Below are 18,078 nucleotides of genomic sequence, written 5' to 3' on the forward strand. Positions count from 1 at the left end.
CCATCAGATTGTGAAATGCAGACTCGAGTCTGTTTGTCTTGTCTGTGAGTTGGGTTTGGTTCTGGCTCATGAAAACATGGAAATTTGTCTTTCTTTCACTGTCTTTTAGTCACTTTTCATTCAGGCGAACGCTCCCACCTCACATGCAGAAATCCTCTGTTTTTTTGTGTCAATTCTTATTTCTGTCAACATTTCTCACATTTGATTGGAAGAAATGAAATGCACATAGAAAACTGGAAATCTGCACTTCTGTCTCAGAAAATCTTGATGTAATGTAATTCCAGATTGGAGAATGAAACGTTTGCGACACCCATCTGTGTGTAACGTGACAAAGCGTCCCCCTGCTGTGTTTGCACTCAAAAAACCCCTGCAAGAAATATCAAAACCCTGTCCACAGAGCCCTAAAACACACCAGTGAGCCTGGCTGGTTTATGCTGGGACACATTACCACAAACACTGTGGTTTATTTTGACTCGGCTCAACATAGATCGTCCAGCTGCAGGAAACACTCACTGGGACGCTGGATTAATCAGCTGCTGAAAGCAGTCCCCAACAGATGCACTCTCTCCGTGTTTGCTAAAAATTCCTGTCCACACCTGTTTTTGGAATGAAACAATGGTGTGTTTTATTCATTTGTAATAGATATGGCATTTTCATGACATTTGTTAACACTGAAATGAACTTTCCAGCGTCTGTTAGTGAGCTAAAAACGCTCCCTTTTTTTTCTAAAGCAAAGCGTGTTTTATTTTCGCCATTTGCGTATAATTTCCACTTGTTCTGAGCAGAATGATATTTTAAGACTCATCCTCTGTTATCACTGGATTTGATTATGCTTCCCGACTCTCTGGCAATCAAATGAGAATCAGTAATTAGCAAACTGGTGTGAGGCAGTTTAACAGCTTTTAATTGGGACAAACAAGGAAGCATTAGCTCATATTATCCCTGCTGTGGGGACCCGAGGATGCTGTGATTGATTGAAGGTGTTGTTTGTGGTGATTGAGGGGAGGTTGCCAAGGCAGCGAAGACCCCCCCCCCCCGGGGATAGTAACGAGCTTCTCCAAAGAGGGCTCCTCTGCACTGACCTCTCTGTACGTCCACTATTTGTTAACGATCAATAACCATGACACTGGACATGGATTAGCAAACAAGGCAGTTAGCATTAAATATGATAGTGAGTGTGGTTCCACACAATGAAAATGATCAGCTGGCATCAAATTAGCTGCCAAAATGATAAAAACCATCAAGTGTGTTGTGAATTAAAGTGGGCAGCCACAGGACGGAAATTCATTTAGCAGCTGCAGCTCCTCATCCATATATGTGAGTTATTATTCATCAACTTTATCACTTGAAAATACTTTTCATGATCTCAATCTCTGAGCTGTACTGAGAAGCTTTCTCTGTCAGGGTAATTAAACCTAATCTGATTGATAGTACACAAACATGGGCTTTTTTTTTTTAAACATTTTTTCCAAGTTTGTACTTGTTCCAGTGTGGGTAAACTTCAAATGCCAGTAACCTGTTTTAATTAGGAAATTACGTGCTTCAGATCACAGGCTATATCGATGGTTGTAGGCGCGTCAGAATCAGCGTGACCGAATACTTTCTCTGGTGAGCTCTCAGGGGAATAAGCTAATGATATGTTTGCCGTGTGGCTACCAAAATAGAAGAAATCATCGAGCAAAGCTGTCCGAAGAGGACAAATACGACACCAAATAATCCTAGAAGCGGTGTTTGGACGTTTTTTGGATTTTACATTGTAAAATAGTATTGGAACGAACTTTGTAATAAGCAGCTGTCTGCATGCTAGCTCGCCACCTAAATAAAGAAGTCTCTAGTTAAGATTTTGACATTTACCATAATTTCACTGAGCCTTAATGTAAGAAAGTGTTTGTTATGATTGGCCAGATTTCATAGCAAATCAAGCATGCCTGCCTTCAAAGGCTCCTCGTGGTTGTGTCCTAGTCCCTCCTTAGTCTAAACAACTCTGTCTTTTTAGTCTTGAAAAAGTACAATTAGAGGCCACACATTGGCGCTCTTCCTCCCCCAAAAGGTTGTCAGGGTGTAGCATTTGATTGTGTCTTAAGTGACGTTTCTGTTAACGCCTCGCTACCTTTAAAATTAACACACCTGAACAGCTGCTGCGCTTTTAAGTGTCACCTCAGATGTGATGTAAGCTGTTTCCTTTGATCTCTCTGAGGCCAACATGCAGTATTTTGGACACGTCGTGTAATTAAGGGCAACTTAATCTTTAACATAGAGACCAGATGCCAAGATGAAGTTTTTGCCATCATCCCACACAGATGTTGGAAGGGAAATTTCTGATCCTCCTGGAACTTGATACCCAAAAATAGAGAAAATGTGATACTCGTTGTGTGATACTTTGTCGCAAACGTGTTGTTGTCCTGAAGTTAGAGAGCAGTGGACAGTTGTGGAAATTTCTACATTATTCTCATTATTCCTTCTGTCACACTGTTCGTTTCCATTTCCATTCATATGTTCATTTCATGTTGTTTTATTTATGTTCACATTTTTACCTTTAATTAACAGTCAGAGGCAACCATTGAAGACTGGGAGAGACAGAGGTGGCTGGGAGACATGAGACAGGTGTCTCAGACCTGATCAGTTTGCTTCTCCAATAAGCCTCAGCCAATTGGGTTAACCCCCCCCCAAAAAAAAAAAAATCATTGATAATTAAAGAAGCAATTATATGGGTAAATGGACAAAAACAACCCACAGAGCCACCTCGATCTCTCTCATTCTCCATCTATTTCTATCTTTTCACAGGGGACATCACTCAGAAGGGTTATGAGAAGAAGAGGTCCAAGCTGATCAGGGCATATGCTGGAGGTAATTTAGCAACCTCTGACCCCTCCACACACGCCCACTCAGCTAAAATATTCCCATACCACTACTAGCGCATCGATCTGGTATCATGACAAACACGGTTGCGTTGACGCTCTACTCTACTCTTATCGATTCAGTCTTCAGCCAGCGCCATTAGTGAATGTAGGTTAGGACTCCCTGGAGCTCAGCTTGGGCCTGCTCCTCTGTATCTGATCGTTTTGTAGTCACTCGCTGCCTCCACACACACAGACCACTACAGGCCTCACGGCTACTAAAACACACACTCATCCATCACACACCCTGGTTTACCCTACGTATCACAGGCTTTAGCAGTAATGGGTCACAGGATACTGAGGGGTGTTCTATCAGATAGCAGAGATACAATAACCACATTTTCTGATTTTATTTTTTGTTATTTCTTTTGGTTATTTCATTTTATGAAGCCAGAAAAATACAATTTTTCTGCCAAATCAAATCACCTCCATGTTTGTTTTTCCTTTTGGCACTCTTATCTATTGCTTTTGTCAAACGTGGATGTGCTTATGTGTGTGTCTGTACCGTATATATATATATGTATATATATATGTGCGTGTCCGCCTGCTTATCTGCCTGCTTCTGTAGGTATGGAAGGGCCGATGTCTCATCGGGCCCCACTCGGCCCTCCTTCTGCTGCCCGTTTCCACCGACGGAGAACCTCTGGTACAAGAGATGAACGCTACCGATCAGGTACAGAATACTAAACTACTGATCAGGTGCAGAAACACCCAAACTAGTGACAAAGTACAGAGAGTACTGGAGTACTGAACTACCGATCGGTTACAAGAATGACAGACAATATACAGAAACTACAGATCAGCTAGATAAACTACAAACCAAGTACAGAGACTATAAACCAGGTACAGAAACTACAGACCTGATACAGAAACTACAGACCTGGTACAGACACTACAGACCTGGTACAGAAACTACAGACCTGGTACAGACACTACAGATCTGGTATAGAAACTACAGACCTGGTACAGAAACTACAGACCTGGTACAGAAACTACAGACCTGGTACAGACACTACAGATCTGGTATAGAAACTACAGACCTGGTACAGAAACTACAGACCTGGTACAGACACTACAGATCTGGTATAGAAACTACAGACCTGGTACAGAAGCTACAGACCTGGTACAGAAACTACAGACCTGGTACAGAAACTACAGACCAGGTACAGAAGCTACAGACCTGGTACATAAACTACAGACCTGGTACAGGAACTACAGACCAGGTACAGAAACTACAGACCTGGTACAGACACTACAGACCTGGTACAGACACTACAGATCTGGTATAGAAACTACAGACCTGGTACATAAACTACAGACCTGGTACAGAAACTACAGACCTGGTACAGAAACTACAGATCAGGTACAGAAACTACAGACCAGGTACAGAAACTACAGACCTGGTACAGACACTACAGACCTGGTACAGACACTACAGATCTGGTATAGAAACTACAGACCTGGTACATAAACTACAGACCTGGTACAGAAACTACAGACCTGGTACATAAACTACAGATCAGGTACAGAAGCTACAGACCTGGTACAGAAACTACAGACCTGGTACAGAAACTACAGACCTGGTACAGAAACTACAGACCTGGTACAGAAACTACAGATCAGGTACAGAAACTACAGACCTGGTACAGAAACTACAGACCTGGTACAGAAACTACAGATCAGGTACAGAAGCTACAGACCTGGTACAGAAACTACAGACCTGGTACAGAAACTACAGATCAGGTACAGAAACTACAGACCTGGTACAGAAACTACAGACCTGGTACAGAAACTATAGCCTGGGTGCCAGCCGAACTTAGCCCCGCCCATAAAAGTTTTGGTCGGGAAGTTCGGTCTGGCTCTGCTCAGTTGGGAAATCATTATGCCCGACCAAGAATTGGTCGGACCAATCAGATTGCCAGGGCGGGCTTTATACGATGATGGACAGATGATCAACAGGGATATTATCGACTACGTCACTAAAGAGCTGAACATGGCTGCCGCTGGAGAGCTAGGGTGTAGATTCTGCCATCGAGTCTGTTCTACAGGATCTCCACATTGCATTCATTTTGAAAGACGAACAGAGGAATGCGATAAAGGCTTTTATCGATAGAAAATATGTTTTTGCCGTCCTTCCTACAACAAGTGTGTGTTGCTTAATCTACGTCACATACTACGTTGCTCTGATTGGTTGTAGGTCTATCCAATTGAGCGAAGAGGCATTTTTTCTCCTGGTTTGGTTGAAACACGCCCCATACTCAAATCTCTATTGAGCGGTATCAGACTCACATTCTGACTAGAATCGTGAGTATGACGTAGTCAGGCTACAGAAACTACAGACCTGGTACAGAAACTACAGATCAGGTACAGAAGCTACAGACCTGGTACAGAAACTACAGACCTGGTACAGAAACTACAGATCAGGTACAGAAACTACAGACCTGGTACAGAAACTACAGACCTGGTTAGGGCTGAACGATATATTGCATTTGCGATAATATCGCGATATGACCAAGTGCAATTTTCTTATCCTAAAGGCTGCGATTATTTAAAAAAAAAAAAAAAAAAAAAAGGCTGCATTATACTCTGTTCACGTGACATGCGCGAGTAGAACATGTGATATGATCAAACGAGATTGTCTAACCACAGAGGCTGCACTCAGGTCACGTGACACGGGGAGCAAAGTTATGAAACAGTCTACCGGAGAGGACTCGCAAGCAAAGCTGTAACCTACACAATGGCCTCAGGCTCAACAGAACCAGACCCTGCGGGGATGCTAGTTTCAAAGAGGAACTGCACATCAGTCGTGTGGGACTATTTTGGTTTTAAAGTGATGGTTCGGAGTAGATTCACCGGGTCATTTGAACCGTGACATCCAGCCAAGTAGCCCACCCGAAGTTTTTCCGATCTTGGCCGAACATCAGCCGAGTAAGCTTAGCCGAGTTAGCTTATCCCGAATAGCTTAGTAGGCTACAAGCGCTAACGGACCCTGGCAGTATCTCCAAAATTACCACACTAAAATCACATGCCATGACACCAAACTTCTACAGTAGTACAAATATGGTCTGTACTCACAAAACGATGCATTTGGAAGTTTGTACATAGTCCAGGAGTTTATTATTATCAACACAAGCCTGATAGCTTTTCTGCTGCTAAAGCTGCGTCGACGTCACTTCTTGATCTGGGAGCTTCAAAGTAAGATGAGGGTTGATCTACTACTGTAGACAACAAAGCAAGGCTGCTCAATTTCTCCATTGATAAAATAAATTCACAACTCTACAACATAAAAATTCATGTAGAATATAGCATATACTTTGTTGTCTACAGTAGTAGATCAACCCTCATCTTACTTTGAAGCTCCCAGATCAAGGAAGTGACGTCGACGCAGCTTTAGCAGCAGAGAAGCTATCAGGCTTCTGTTGATAATAATAGTCTCCTGGACTATGTACAAACTTCCAAATGCATCGTTTTGTGAGTACAGACCTGGACCATATTTGTACTACTGTAGAAGTTTGGTCCATGGCATGTGTTTCCTTGTTCCTTGTCAACACTTTATGCTCAAATGTTTGTAAGCTCAAAAGATACTATTGTTGTATGTTCAAATATACTGTTTTGTTAAATAAAAATGTCAGTCATCAATTCATGCATCACCTCATGTCATCATAACAGAGGTCTGTCTTCCAGGAAAGAACAGTTTAAAATTAATGTAATATAGTTTTAGCCATACTGTATGATGTATTGCTTGTCTTTGTTTAATAATACAGAAGACAAAGACCTTAAAAAATAATCGCATCGCAATCGCAATATTGGCGCGAAAAATCGCAATTAGATTATTTTCCATAATCGTTCAGCCCTAGACCTACAGAAACTACAGACCTGGTACAGAAACTACAGACCAGGTACAGAAACTACAGACCTGGTACAGAAACTACAGATCAGTTACAGAAACTACAGACCTGGTACAGAAACTGCAGACCGAGATTTGAAGGAAGTGACACTTAGGAACGGTGGAGTTCTAATGATTTTATGACACTTTCCAGAATTTAATGTTCCAAAACACAGTTAATTTTTTAAATAGAAGATATTTTAACAAATGTATTTGTTTCTCTGTTTTAAAGACATTTAACCTCCAGATCCACCAAACTTTTAACAACATACATGCTTTTCAAATATGTTTCGAGAACAGAAGAAATCTGGAGTTTTGTGGATTTTTTGTAATTTAATGCGTTATTTGACTAAATTCTTAACAAACAAAACATTTACAGACGTTTATCTCATTCTCACAGGAACATTAAACTGTAAACATGACACTTATGACAGAAAATAATGAAAAGCATTTTCAAAAAAACATTTCAATGCCTATATTCATAAATTAAATGTTTTACCCTCAGTCTTACAGCATTTTCACATTTCAGCAGGTTCAATAGGGTTCAGAATGGACATAAATGGAAATAACGAGTCAAAAACTGTTCCAAAGTCACATTAAACATCAGACAGTAGTATAATGTGTATCAATATTATATATGATAAAGAAAATATAAAAAGAGTTTAATATAGTGGAGACTAATTGAGTGAGTTGATCATCAGCATAGAAAGTCATTGGCACTTTATAGTTAGCTTCCACTGGCTTTTAGTTAGCTCTGCTTTGTTGTTGTGATCCAACAAATTGAAGTTTAGCTCCTTAGATTTGACTTGAAATCAACTTGTTTTAGAGTCGTTGAAACACACCAGTCCAGGAAACATTCATCCTCTGCTGTATGAATCTGATATTTCATCTCTGTTTATCAGACGTCCACACGGAGGCGGTGCAGGCCATGCTGGCGCGACACGTAGAGAGGAAGGTGGCGGTGCCCATGCCCTCCAAGAGACGTTCACTGGTGGTCCAGACCTCCATGGACGCATACACACCTCCAGGTGACGACACAGATGCAAAAATACCCTCACCTGCACTCATCCTTCACTAGAAATCATCCTCCTCTTTGTCATGACCTCTAATGTAGACTCAGAGACGGGAAAAGTCGTCTGCTGTGCTGTGGATTCCTCGAAACTTGTTCATTTTAGTTCTCAAATTGACACAATTAAAAGCAACGATACGTTTGCGATGATTTAAATATATTGTTAGATCCCAAACAGGATTACGGAGTAACGCAGCTTTCTCAAACAGAAGCTCGCTCGTCTCACAGTCTCTGAGACGTGCAAACCCACCGACTGATTCACACTAAAAACGAGGTGTTACATCACAGCTGTGTGATGTAACACCCCGTCAGCTTGTGAAGAACAACTCTGCCACCAAATACTGGAAAAATACGGATTAACCACACAACCAACCAAAGAAATCCTGGCTGGAAAGGGATGGTGGAGCTGACCTTTACCTCCAATATGAGCTCATTAAACAATAATCAGAGTTGATGGGGTAATTTTTGGCATTTTGATTAAGGAAAAATAATAACTTTGATCCCCTGTCATTTGCTTTTTAACCTCTTGGAAAACTCTTAAGCGAACCTGACATCTCCCCAAAGACTTCTGTAACTTGTGTGTCTGACTATCGAATACTGTTGTATTTTTTAAATCCAATGACTAAATCACATGATTAACTCTTTTATAGAGAAATAAATTCCACCTGAAGCCAGTTGTTAGTAAACTGGTTATTGTGCAAGACGACTGATGGTTGACATTTCATGTCTGGCTGCCTCGGTCACTCAAAGACTATAAAACTGCAGTGTTGAAGAGTATGAATCATCATGGTCCTCATTGATGATTATTGATTAATATTAGATAAACAACAATGGCTGTCTCCGAGTGGAATGATTTCCTCTAATGCTATAAAAACAGAAATATTGCACCTATGAAGCTGCAGAATAACAAGTCATATTATTCCATTTAAAAACTGAAACAAACAAATTACATTACATTACATTACATTACGGTCATTTTGCAGACGCCTTTATCCAAAGTGACTTACAATAAGTGTGTTCCACATCGGTAGGCAAAATAACCGACTTGATGCTCATTGAATGAATGAATTTCAGGTTTTTCTTGTTAATCCACAACAAAGCAAAACCAATGTGGGGTCATAATGCTAGTGAGCTGTCAGATCTGGCCTCAGGTTGCATGAACTGATGTGGAAGTTGTGTTGATCATCTCACTCACTGGGGAATTTTGAAGGTTTTCTTTTGTGTGTTTATGTTATTTTAATGTTCTGTGAAGATTTCTATTAACCAATAATGGCGGCCACTGACTCTCACCAGGCCTGTCCCCACTGTGCTCAGACTCGTCGTCGGGCTCCGAGGAGGAGGCGGGGCCAGGGGACGACATGTCGGGCATGGAGCACTGGATGAGCCGTCCTTCCCAGCTAGGCCCCGCCCACCTAGGCTCCACCTCCTCCTCGTCCTCGTCCACGCAGAGCGGAGGCAGCGGGAACGCCGGCCGACTGGCCGACTCGCTGGCACACACGCATATCTCGCACCTGGCGCACACACACCTGGGGCACGCACATCTGGGCCAGTCGCACCACCAGCAGAGCCACCTGTCGCAGTCACATCACGGTAAGACGTCACTTCCTCACTTCCTGGTGCGTGTTAGTGAACCCAAAGAGAAACAGAGGTTATATTTCTCCTGCTTTAGTTTGTTCAAATTTTAAACAACTAAAATTTTGTTGTTGATTAGCATTCCTTAACGTAACAATTTGGCCGATTAAATATGAGAAAAGTATAAAAGGCGTAACAAAGGGGAAGCTCACATCGTCAAACTTCATTTAGTGTTGATAATATGCACATTGTAGATGCTGCAGTCTCTGAGTTTTTATGATTTTATGCTTTGAAATGGACTTAAAATGATTAATTGATCATCAGAGTTGTTGCTAATTACCCGCCCACCCTCCGCCCTCCCACAAGAACACACACTGAAGCTTCAGTACATTTCCAGACCTGTAAGATAACCAGGGATCCAAATGATTGTGTGCATTAAGTAGTTTTCTGCAGGAAAACACATTAACAGAATTGTATAAGATGTACTGTATAAGATGTGCTTTTACCTCAACATGCACTTCAGGTTTCTTTAAGATCTCAGTTCTTTGCAATTCTCATAAACTGTGAACAGAATCTTTCAGCTGAAAATGATCCTGAGATGGGATCGAAAGCTCCCAAACACACAATAGATGTTGGTGAATAAAGATGCCTTCAACATTAATCCAGATGTGAGTTTATAGATGAGTTATCAATAAATGAACAAATGTTTTCCACAGCCTCAGAGCCACATCATTTCTTCCAGTAGATGAGTGAACCTCCGTCTATTCTGAATTTCTGTTGAGGACCACAGTGCAGGGACACAGATCAGTGAATTTATTTAGTTTTTCCTGCAAACTCATGTCTGAATATCATCTGCCTGGTTTATAGATGCTGATTCAAATGAACAGTGCTGCCAACGGGATTCATGCATCCAGTTTTGAGCGCCCGTGATGTCAAAACGCCCAACGCTGTTTTTGAATTTAGCTGAAAATATGCACAATTTAACTGCATTCTGTGCGGCTCATTGGGCAGTGTTCACAGACATATAAAACCCAAAATGAGAGGAATTTTTAGCCCATATTCTTCCACTGCTTCAACTTAACATCCATGTTGAACTTTAGTTTTTCAATTTTCTCTTAAATTAAGCAGTCTGGATGTCACACGTCTCAATTTTTAAACACGGCAGGCGTAGCGTTTAAGTTGGTCTGGTGGGACTCGTTATCATTATTACCCCGTTATATGTAACATAGCGGGTTCTTTGCTCTGGACCAGCAAAGATTGGGTTCACTTTTTTGGAGTTGGGGCCATAAAACCAGTTCTTAGTCAGGTTCTTGCTCTGAACCAGCACTGAAAACCCAAATTGTTCTCATTTAAAACTTGCACATTTACTATTTCCACTGCCACTCACACATTCGCTTCTTAGTGAAGTCTGTCGGTACAGTACCACACTGGTGTGCATTGTTCCTCCAGGTATCGGCCACCTCTCTCTGAAGAGGAAGGGACCTCTGAGTGTAGCAGAGAACGGCGGATCTCTGCGACGATCCTGCGAGTTTGGATCTGACATGCTGTGGCCGCCGCCTTTGGAGTCCGATGGTAGGTTCAGCTGAGATATGAACATCTTTACAGGATGTCAGCGTGTCTGAATCAGGCTTATATTCAACCAAAATGAGCCGTTGTTGGAATAAATGTTGCTTATTTTCTGGAAGCTCGATTTCCTTCAGAACGTATTTTGTTGATTGTAGTTGAGTGTTTTGATCAGAACTTGAAAAGAAGTTGGAGAAGTGGCTTAATGTGAGTTTTTTAAGAATGTTTCTGTCCTAACATGACAAAACAGATTCAAGTATTTCAGCTAATGATCTAAATTTGACAGTTTTCTGTGAATGGATGGAGGAAGTTAGGCGCTGTAGTGAGTCCACCTCACTGACTCCTGTGCATGCCAGGAATGCGACCCAATTAATCACGAAACAAAATGACCATCAAAGCGTGTTTAATTGACCGGGAAGACAATGAAACATGGCACTTGACAAACAGTGGAGATGAACAGTGAGTCACCCCTGTTTGCAGCTTCTCTGTCTCCGTCTGTCTGCTTCACTCTGTCGCTCTCCGCTTCCCTTCAGAAAATCACTCGGCCCCTCCGGACGTGACGGGATACTCGTCGGACTCGTCCCACTCCCACTCCCACTCCCACACCGAGCGTCACCACATGTCCAACATGGGAACGATTGCCAGGAACACACAGAAGTACGGCAACGCAGAGCGCATGGAGACAGGCGATGGTAAGAGTCATCGCCCGGTGGAACCCTGCCCCTCCGTTAGGCTGAATAAAGATACTGAAGACGGAAGATAAAAATAGCAACTCTTTAATCAGGACGTGTGCTCAAATTGGACCAGTGCCTTGGAGAACTGTCCAATTACGCTGTTTCTGTTGATGTCAGTGCTTTGGATGAACAGATCGTGCTTTGGTCTTTTTTTACTCTTTATTTTCCACGCAAAGCTGACAGAGCACCTTTTGTTGTTTTTTTTTTTGCGTGCTTCACAATCACACGGTCACAAACAGAAAACTGAGAGCCGCTCAGAACAACCATAGACATTAGCAGCATTAGCAGAGAGATGAATGCCTCCTTGTACCTCAAGTTTCCTGCTCAGTGATTCTCTCTTAAGTTTAAAAAGCCAGTCTTGAGATCTGATCTCATTCTTGGTAAGACTTGCCGTAACTCTTGAGGTTTGTTGGAGTTGTTATTGAAAAGATTATCAGTCATGCAAGCTATTGAGGCATTTTCTTTCCACTGGGATTTTTCCAGGTGTTCCAGTCAGCAGTCGTGTGTCGGCTAAGATCCAGCAGCTCGTTAACACGCTGAAGCAGCCTCGCAGACCGCCGCTACGAGAGTTCTTTGTCGATGACTTCGATGAGCTTCTAGAGGGTTAGAAACTGTCTTTCTGTCTGCATGACATTCTGTCTGTCCATCTGTCTGTCTTTAGTTGCATTTTAACATGATAAATGATCATAGTTAGCATGTATTTAGTGGTCTTCATGCAGTGAAAGCCTTGAGTGCACCCGTGAGTGCAAAGGTTTAGAGATAAATCCAGTGGATGTCAAAGGGCTTGTCTCTGAAATGTTAACACTGCAGGTCCTCACATATGGCAGCCTAAAGCATAGAGACATTTTAGTGGCATTTTAGTCAATCGAGTTTGTTTACTCGTGAAAGCAGAACGTCAGGGATGTTGCCGTGCGTTTCCCATCTTTGCCGAGCAGCATAGAGAGAATGATTGCGGGCTGATGACAGTAGATCTGTTCCCCTTCCAAGACTGAAGTCAGACTGCAGCTGGATGCAGAGCAGTGAGCCTGCTTTAGTGCTGGTGGAGAAAGGAGAGGACAGCTGGGCCTCTGAAAGGGACGGTCGGTGTTGGTTGGGTTCGGCAGTTAGCAGGCGAATGCAGCAGCAGTGCACCTGGAAAAACTGCACTTATTGTTTCATTTTGAAACAATAAGTGCTGGTGGTCAGCTGACGTGACCACATGTTCTCATTCCCAACGCCTCACTTTGCTGGTTCTGAACACACAGGGTACAACCAAAGCGTCACTTTTGGACATACAGGGTTTCCCAGCCAGCTAATGCAACGTAATACCAACCAGTAAAATTGATATATATATTTTTTTTGTGTATCATAACACCTCATGGGGATGTTTTCCTGACCCTCAACCAAGTACTTTTAATCCCCAATTTTAACCAAGTTCTTTTGATGCCTAACCTTAATCATGTGTTTTAATGCTTAATCTCAACCATGTACTTCTGTTGCCTCATCTTAAAGGAGAATTCCGGCCATTTTACAAACATATCCCATCTGTTGGAGACCCAGGGAAGTTGGCCAAAGGGAAAACTGCGAGAAATTTTCATGCCCGCTGCGCAAAGTTGTGCAATTGCGCTGATTTCCATGAAAGCGGGCTCTATCGGGCAAGCTTTTAACCTTTCCTGAGGCTCTTAACGTGCATCAAAATACTTTTAACCGAATTGGCCGTGGTGTCAGTAGCAATACAATTCAACCCAGGGGCTAACCATACCATTAGCTAGCTAAACAATAAAATCCAGAGGGTTCTTATCTCCCGCCGCTGAATAATGGGCGAAGGTGCGCTCCTTCCAGGAGTCATGTGACACGTCATGACATCACGGCGAATATGGGTGTTGAAACGAGTCAGCTGTTCGATAGGAAACAATAACAAACATGGCAATGTGTAGTTCGGTTCCCGAGGGTCGTTTTTGGTGGACAAAAAGACAATTTTGGAATACTATAGTGTATGACTTCGGCGATCGATTAATTTGTGCGCACGCCTGTGGAACACGGAAGCTGAGAAAAGTAAGTGCGCTGTTTTTGAAATCTCAAAATGTATCATGTCTGTGCTAGCTAATGGTATGTATGGTTAGCCCCTGGGTTGAATTGTATTGCTACTGACACCACGGCCAATTTGGTAAAAAGTATTTTGATACACGTTAAGAGCCTCAGGAAAGGTTAAAAGCTTGCCCGATAGAGCCCGCTTTCATGGAAATCAGCGGCAATTGAACTTTGCGCAGCGGGCATGAAAATTTCTCGCGGTTTTCCCTTTGGACAACTTCCCTGGGTCTCCAACAGATGGGATATGTTTGTTAAATGGCCGGAATTCTCCTTTAACCAAGTATTTTTTTTATTTTTTTTTATTAATAAAGTGGTCAACAAAGAAATAAAAAAATAAGGGACAAACAGCCGTCCCTCTCAGCCTTCTTATGGGGTCCATGTTGCTCGTTGCTGGAGATCCTCAGTCATCCAGGTCCTGGTAATCATAAGAGCTTGAATTAGGACAAAAGTCTTCAAGATCCAAGAAGAACCCCAGGTGCTCTTATTCGAGTTTTTGTGGGCTCCATATTGATGTTTGTAAGCCACCACTGTAGAATAAAGTTTTCCTGTTCTGGTTTACAGCGCGCCATTCACCACCACAGAGGGATAACTGGAAATATGCAGCTGTAGAGCAGTTCCCTGTGTGTTGGAAAGTGGGGGGTCAGGATCCCTCTGAGACACAAACTGGGAGGTTTAGATATGATCTCCAGAGTGTTGACAACAGTTGGGAATGAGAATGTGTTGGATGCGGTCTGAATAAAAACTTTCCCCGTGATATTTATGAAGACTTAGCTTAAACTGTGCGGAAAACAAAGGGAAACGGTGTCCTGTTCGAACACACAGAGTTCATAGTTTCTTTATTACTATCTCTGGTGTCTGAGTGAAGAATATATTCCATCCATAGAGCCACATGGAGCAGATGACAGGGTTAAACTTGAAATTTGAGGGATTTTGAACACAGAGATAAACTGCTCTCATCAGTTTTTTCTATCCTTCTGACTCTGTCTGTTAATTTCCAGTCAGTTGTCTTTCATTGTCTCATTTAACAATATCATAAAGATCTGCAGTGTGGTTATACACGGCAGTGTTGAGCTCAGGGTCGATGTTTTAATCAAGACCTTTAATTGACAGAAGCTTAAAGCTGAACCCTTCCTGATTATGCCCACTGGTGCAGCCTTACTGCTGTAGAAACTATTCAAATAAATCAGCTGTCCAGTGCTAAAATTAACACATTTCCCGCCTTATAACAAGCCCTGCTAATGAATTAATGCCCCAAAGTGTAGTTTTCTTACAGCTCTCTCGCTTTGCCATTTTATAAAACAAATTATTTTCATGGATTTTCACACTCACACAGCAGCAGATAAACAACGAACAGTAGAGCTTTGTGAGCTGGACACTCATGGCGTTGTTTGTCTTCTGATCTCCAGTCCAGCAGCCGGATCCCAATCAGCCTCGGCCAGAGGGGGCAGAGATGATGCCGGTTCGGGGGGAGGCGTTGGGGGTGGTCACCAACTGGCCCCCCTCCCTGGAGGCTGCGCTCCAACGCTGGGGAACCATCTCCCCGAAAGCCCCCTGCCTCACCAGCCTGGACACAGCAGGGAAACCCCTCTATGTCCTCACATACGGTAAGCAGACACATTACATTCACATACATTTAGCTTACAGTGGTTTTTACCTTTTAGAATACATCAATTTTATCGATTAATCAAATTTATGGTTTAAAAACCTTTTAAAGAAATATATATTTACTATTCAATGACCAACGCACTGCATACAAAGAACCATATGCTCTTATGTTATGTTCACATATGGAAAATTTATCTTTTTTATCAGGGCCACACAGATACAAACGAGACAAACAACCACTCACGCTGCTTTAAAAATCAGACACTTTAATGCCAAGAGGCACATTGATTTCTATCGGTGATATGTAAATTTTCTGAGGTATACTTTTAAAATTAGGACAGATTTTCCTTTCCTAGGCTTGTGCTTTAAGGCCAAAAGGAATCTGAATTTAATCTTTGTATCCTAGAAAGGAAATTAAGTTAAATACGAGCAAAAATTAGCTTTTTGAATTTGAATCCGTGGTGACTTTTTTGTTGTTTTAAAGAACAGATAAAAATCATTAAGATTGAAAATCTTAGTTTAAAAGGGAAAGAAATCTGAGAGTTTACTTTCCGGCCACATCACGCAGCCTTATTTTCTTCAGTAAATGATCTGAAACAATGATTTAAACACCATCAGATTCGTGATCATGTATTATTGAGGACAGTGTCTCATAAGTGTGAGCGACGAGTTTTACGTCTTTCCTCTGTAGAGAACAGCTTCAACTCTTGGCTGGTTTCCTCCTGAAACAATTCCATTAAATCTATTCCAGGACTTTGAATTGGCCGTTCAAAAGCATTAACTTTCATTTTCTTCAGCCATCCTTTTGTAGAACGCTCTCTGTCACCTTCTCTTGAGTTTCATTCACAGATTCAGAATAGATTTTTTCATCAATTATAGCAATCTTATAGACATATATTGATCATAATTCTTGTTTCATCTGTCCACAGTTACCCCGGGTTGCTTTTTGACTTCACAGTCTATTACACACTCTGCTCTTTCAGTCATCTTTAACAATGGGCCTGGATTCAAACTCAAAGAGTTTCCGACTTGATGATCAATCACTCTTTGTTCGTGCCTAAATACAGCTACATAAACACATGTTGTTAAGATGACACTTCACATAGTTCCTGTTCTTTATATCAAACAGTTCACCCACCTACTGACTTGAAACACCTTCATCCTTGAGGTTCACATACGTTTGTAGCTCAAAGGAATGCAATAGTGGATCAATCTCAACAGATAAACCACCGAGTGTCATTTTTTTTGTCATTTGTCTGAGTAAAATTCTATTTAATTCTGCAGTACTGTTAGTGCATGGAGGCAGACGAGGGATTTTTTTTATTTTATTTAAAAGCCTCTAAAACAGTTAGAATATTTTCTGTTAGAATAAGACCTACAATACGACACAAAAGTCCTGATCCAGCCCTCCTTTCTTTATATTCCCTCCAAGCAGCCAGACTTTCCTGTAATCTTTTAAAGTGGTCTTGAGCAACAGTTCTCCAGGCTTTCTGAAGGTCTTTCAGAGTTTTTCTTTGGACATTGGCTGCTTTTTCACTCTCTTTTTCACAGTCCAGTCCTTGTACCTGACCGATTTCAGAGGAATCTGTTTGTTTGTTTGTTAAGCCACTTACCTATGAATCATTCAGGCAGAAAAAAGGCTCCTAACTCGAGGGATGAACCAGTGTTGTGTCGACACAGAACAGACAACTTAGCAAAGAAGCAGTTTTAAATAGTACATTCAGGCACTTTGTTCCCAGCAGCCTGTCACAAAGACACATCATTTGTTCCCATTTCTTTAGCTGCATGTGTGAAAAACAGCAAAGATAACACAGTGTGACAGACAGAAAACAGGATTTCTGCAGCAACAAGGTGATTCCCAAAGAGCTGTTAGCTGAAAACTTGGCATATCTTAGCATGGTGTGCAGTGTGTCCTTAAAACATCTGAGGAAACTGGACAAGTGGAGGACAGAAGAAGAAGTGTCAGGCCTAAAGAACTATCTACAGCAGATGAACAGGATCTGAAAGTGATGTCCTTAAGAAAGAGGAAAACATCCAGCAAAGACCTGACACAGGAGCTGAGAGATGCATCTGGACCTTCAGCTGATCCATCTGCTGTTGGCCCAAGCCTCATCAGAAATGGGCTCCATGGAAGGGTGGCTGTCAGGAAGCCGTTCTTAAGGAAGGGAAACAGGGAGAAAAGGCTGAGCTGTGCCAAAGGACACAAGAAGTGGGCTGAAAATCAGTGGCAGCAGGTCTGATGGAGGGATGAATCCTCCCCAGAGCCCGGAGCTCAACATTACTGAAGCAGTGTGGGATCATGTTGGCAGAGAACGGAACAAAAGGCAGCCCACATCCAAAGGAGAGCTTTGGGATGTCCTTCAAGAAGCCTGGAGAACTATTCCTGAAGACTCCTTAAAGAAAGGACAGAAAGCTCGTCTGAGAGGGTTCAGGCTGTGCTGGAGGAGAAAGGAGCTCAGAGCAGATATTCACTTTAAAGTTTGTTAGAAATGTTCTAACTCAGTTTTTTTCCTTAAATACTGTATTTATGTTTGTGTTTGCACAAACTAACTGCACTTATTTCCTGTTTTCCTGTCAATATATATCAACATTAGGGAGGCCACAGTACTGAACTGATGTGGATATCATAAATAAACTAAATAAACCATTTTTGCACATATATGAGTGTCTTTGTTTTGTTTA

General features: G+C 41.9%; 1 protein-coding gene across 4 annotated transcripts in view; it reads left to right on the forward strand.

The window, feature by feature from the left end:
* LOC142369724 (disco-interacting protein 2 homolog C-like) overlaps positions 1-18,078 on the forward strand; it is a 78,245-nt gene that overhangs the window by 12,561 nt on the left and 47,606 nt on the right. Inside the window, exons 2-9 of one of the 4 annotated variants that reach the window (XM_075452066.1) lie at positions 2,785-2,847; positions 3,466-3,570; positions 7,686-7,811; positions 9,146-9,442; positions 10,874-10,996; positions 11,521-11,679; positions 12,205-12,324; positions 15,198-15,395. In XM_075452066.1, the coding sequence (XP_075308181.1) occupies positions 2,785-2,847; positions 3,466-3,570; positions 7,686-7,811; positions 9,146-9,442; positions 10,874-10,996; positions 11,521-11,679; positions 12,205-12,324; positions 15,198-15,395 (1,191 nt within the window). The remainder of the gene's footprint in view (positions 1-2,784; positions 2,848-3,465; positions 3,571-7,685; positions 7,812-9,145; positions 9,443-10,873; positions 10,997-11,520; positions 11,680-12,204; positions 12,325-15,197; positions 15,396-18,078) is intronic. The other 3 variants (XM_075452067.1, XM_075452069.1, XM_075452068.1) reach the window with 3 other exon arrangements.

Source organism: Odontesthes bonariensis, chromosome 20 (assembly GCF_027942865.1).
Source record: "Odontesthes bonariensis isolate fOdoBon6 chromosome 20, fOdoBon6.hap1, whole genome shotgun sequence".
NCBI lineage: Eukaryota > Metazoa > Chordata > Actinopteri > Atheriniformes > Atherinopsidae > Odontesthes > Odontesthes bonariensis.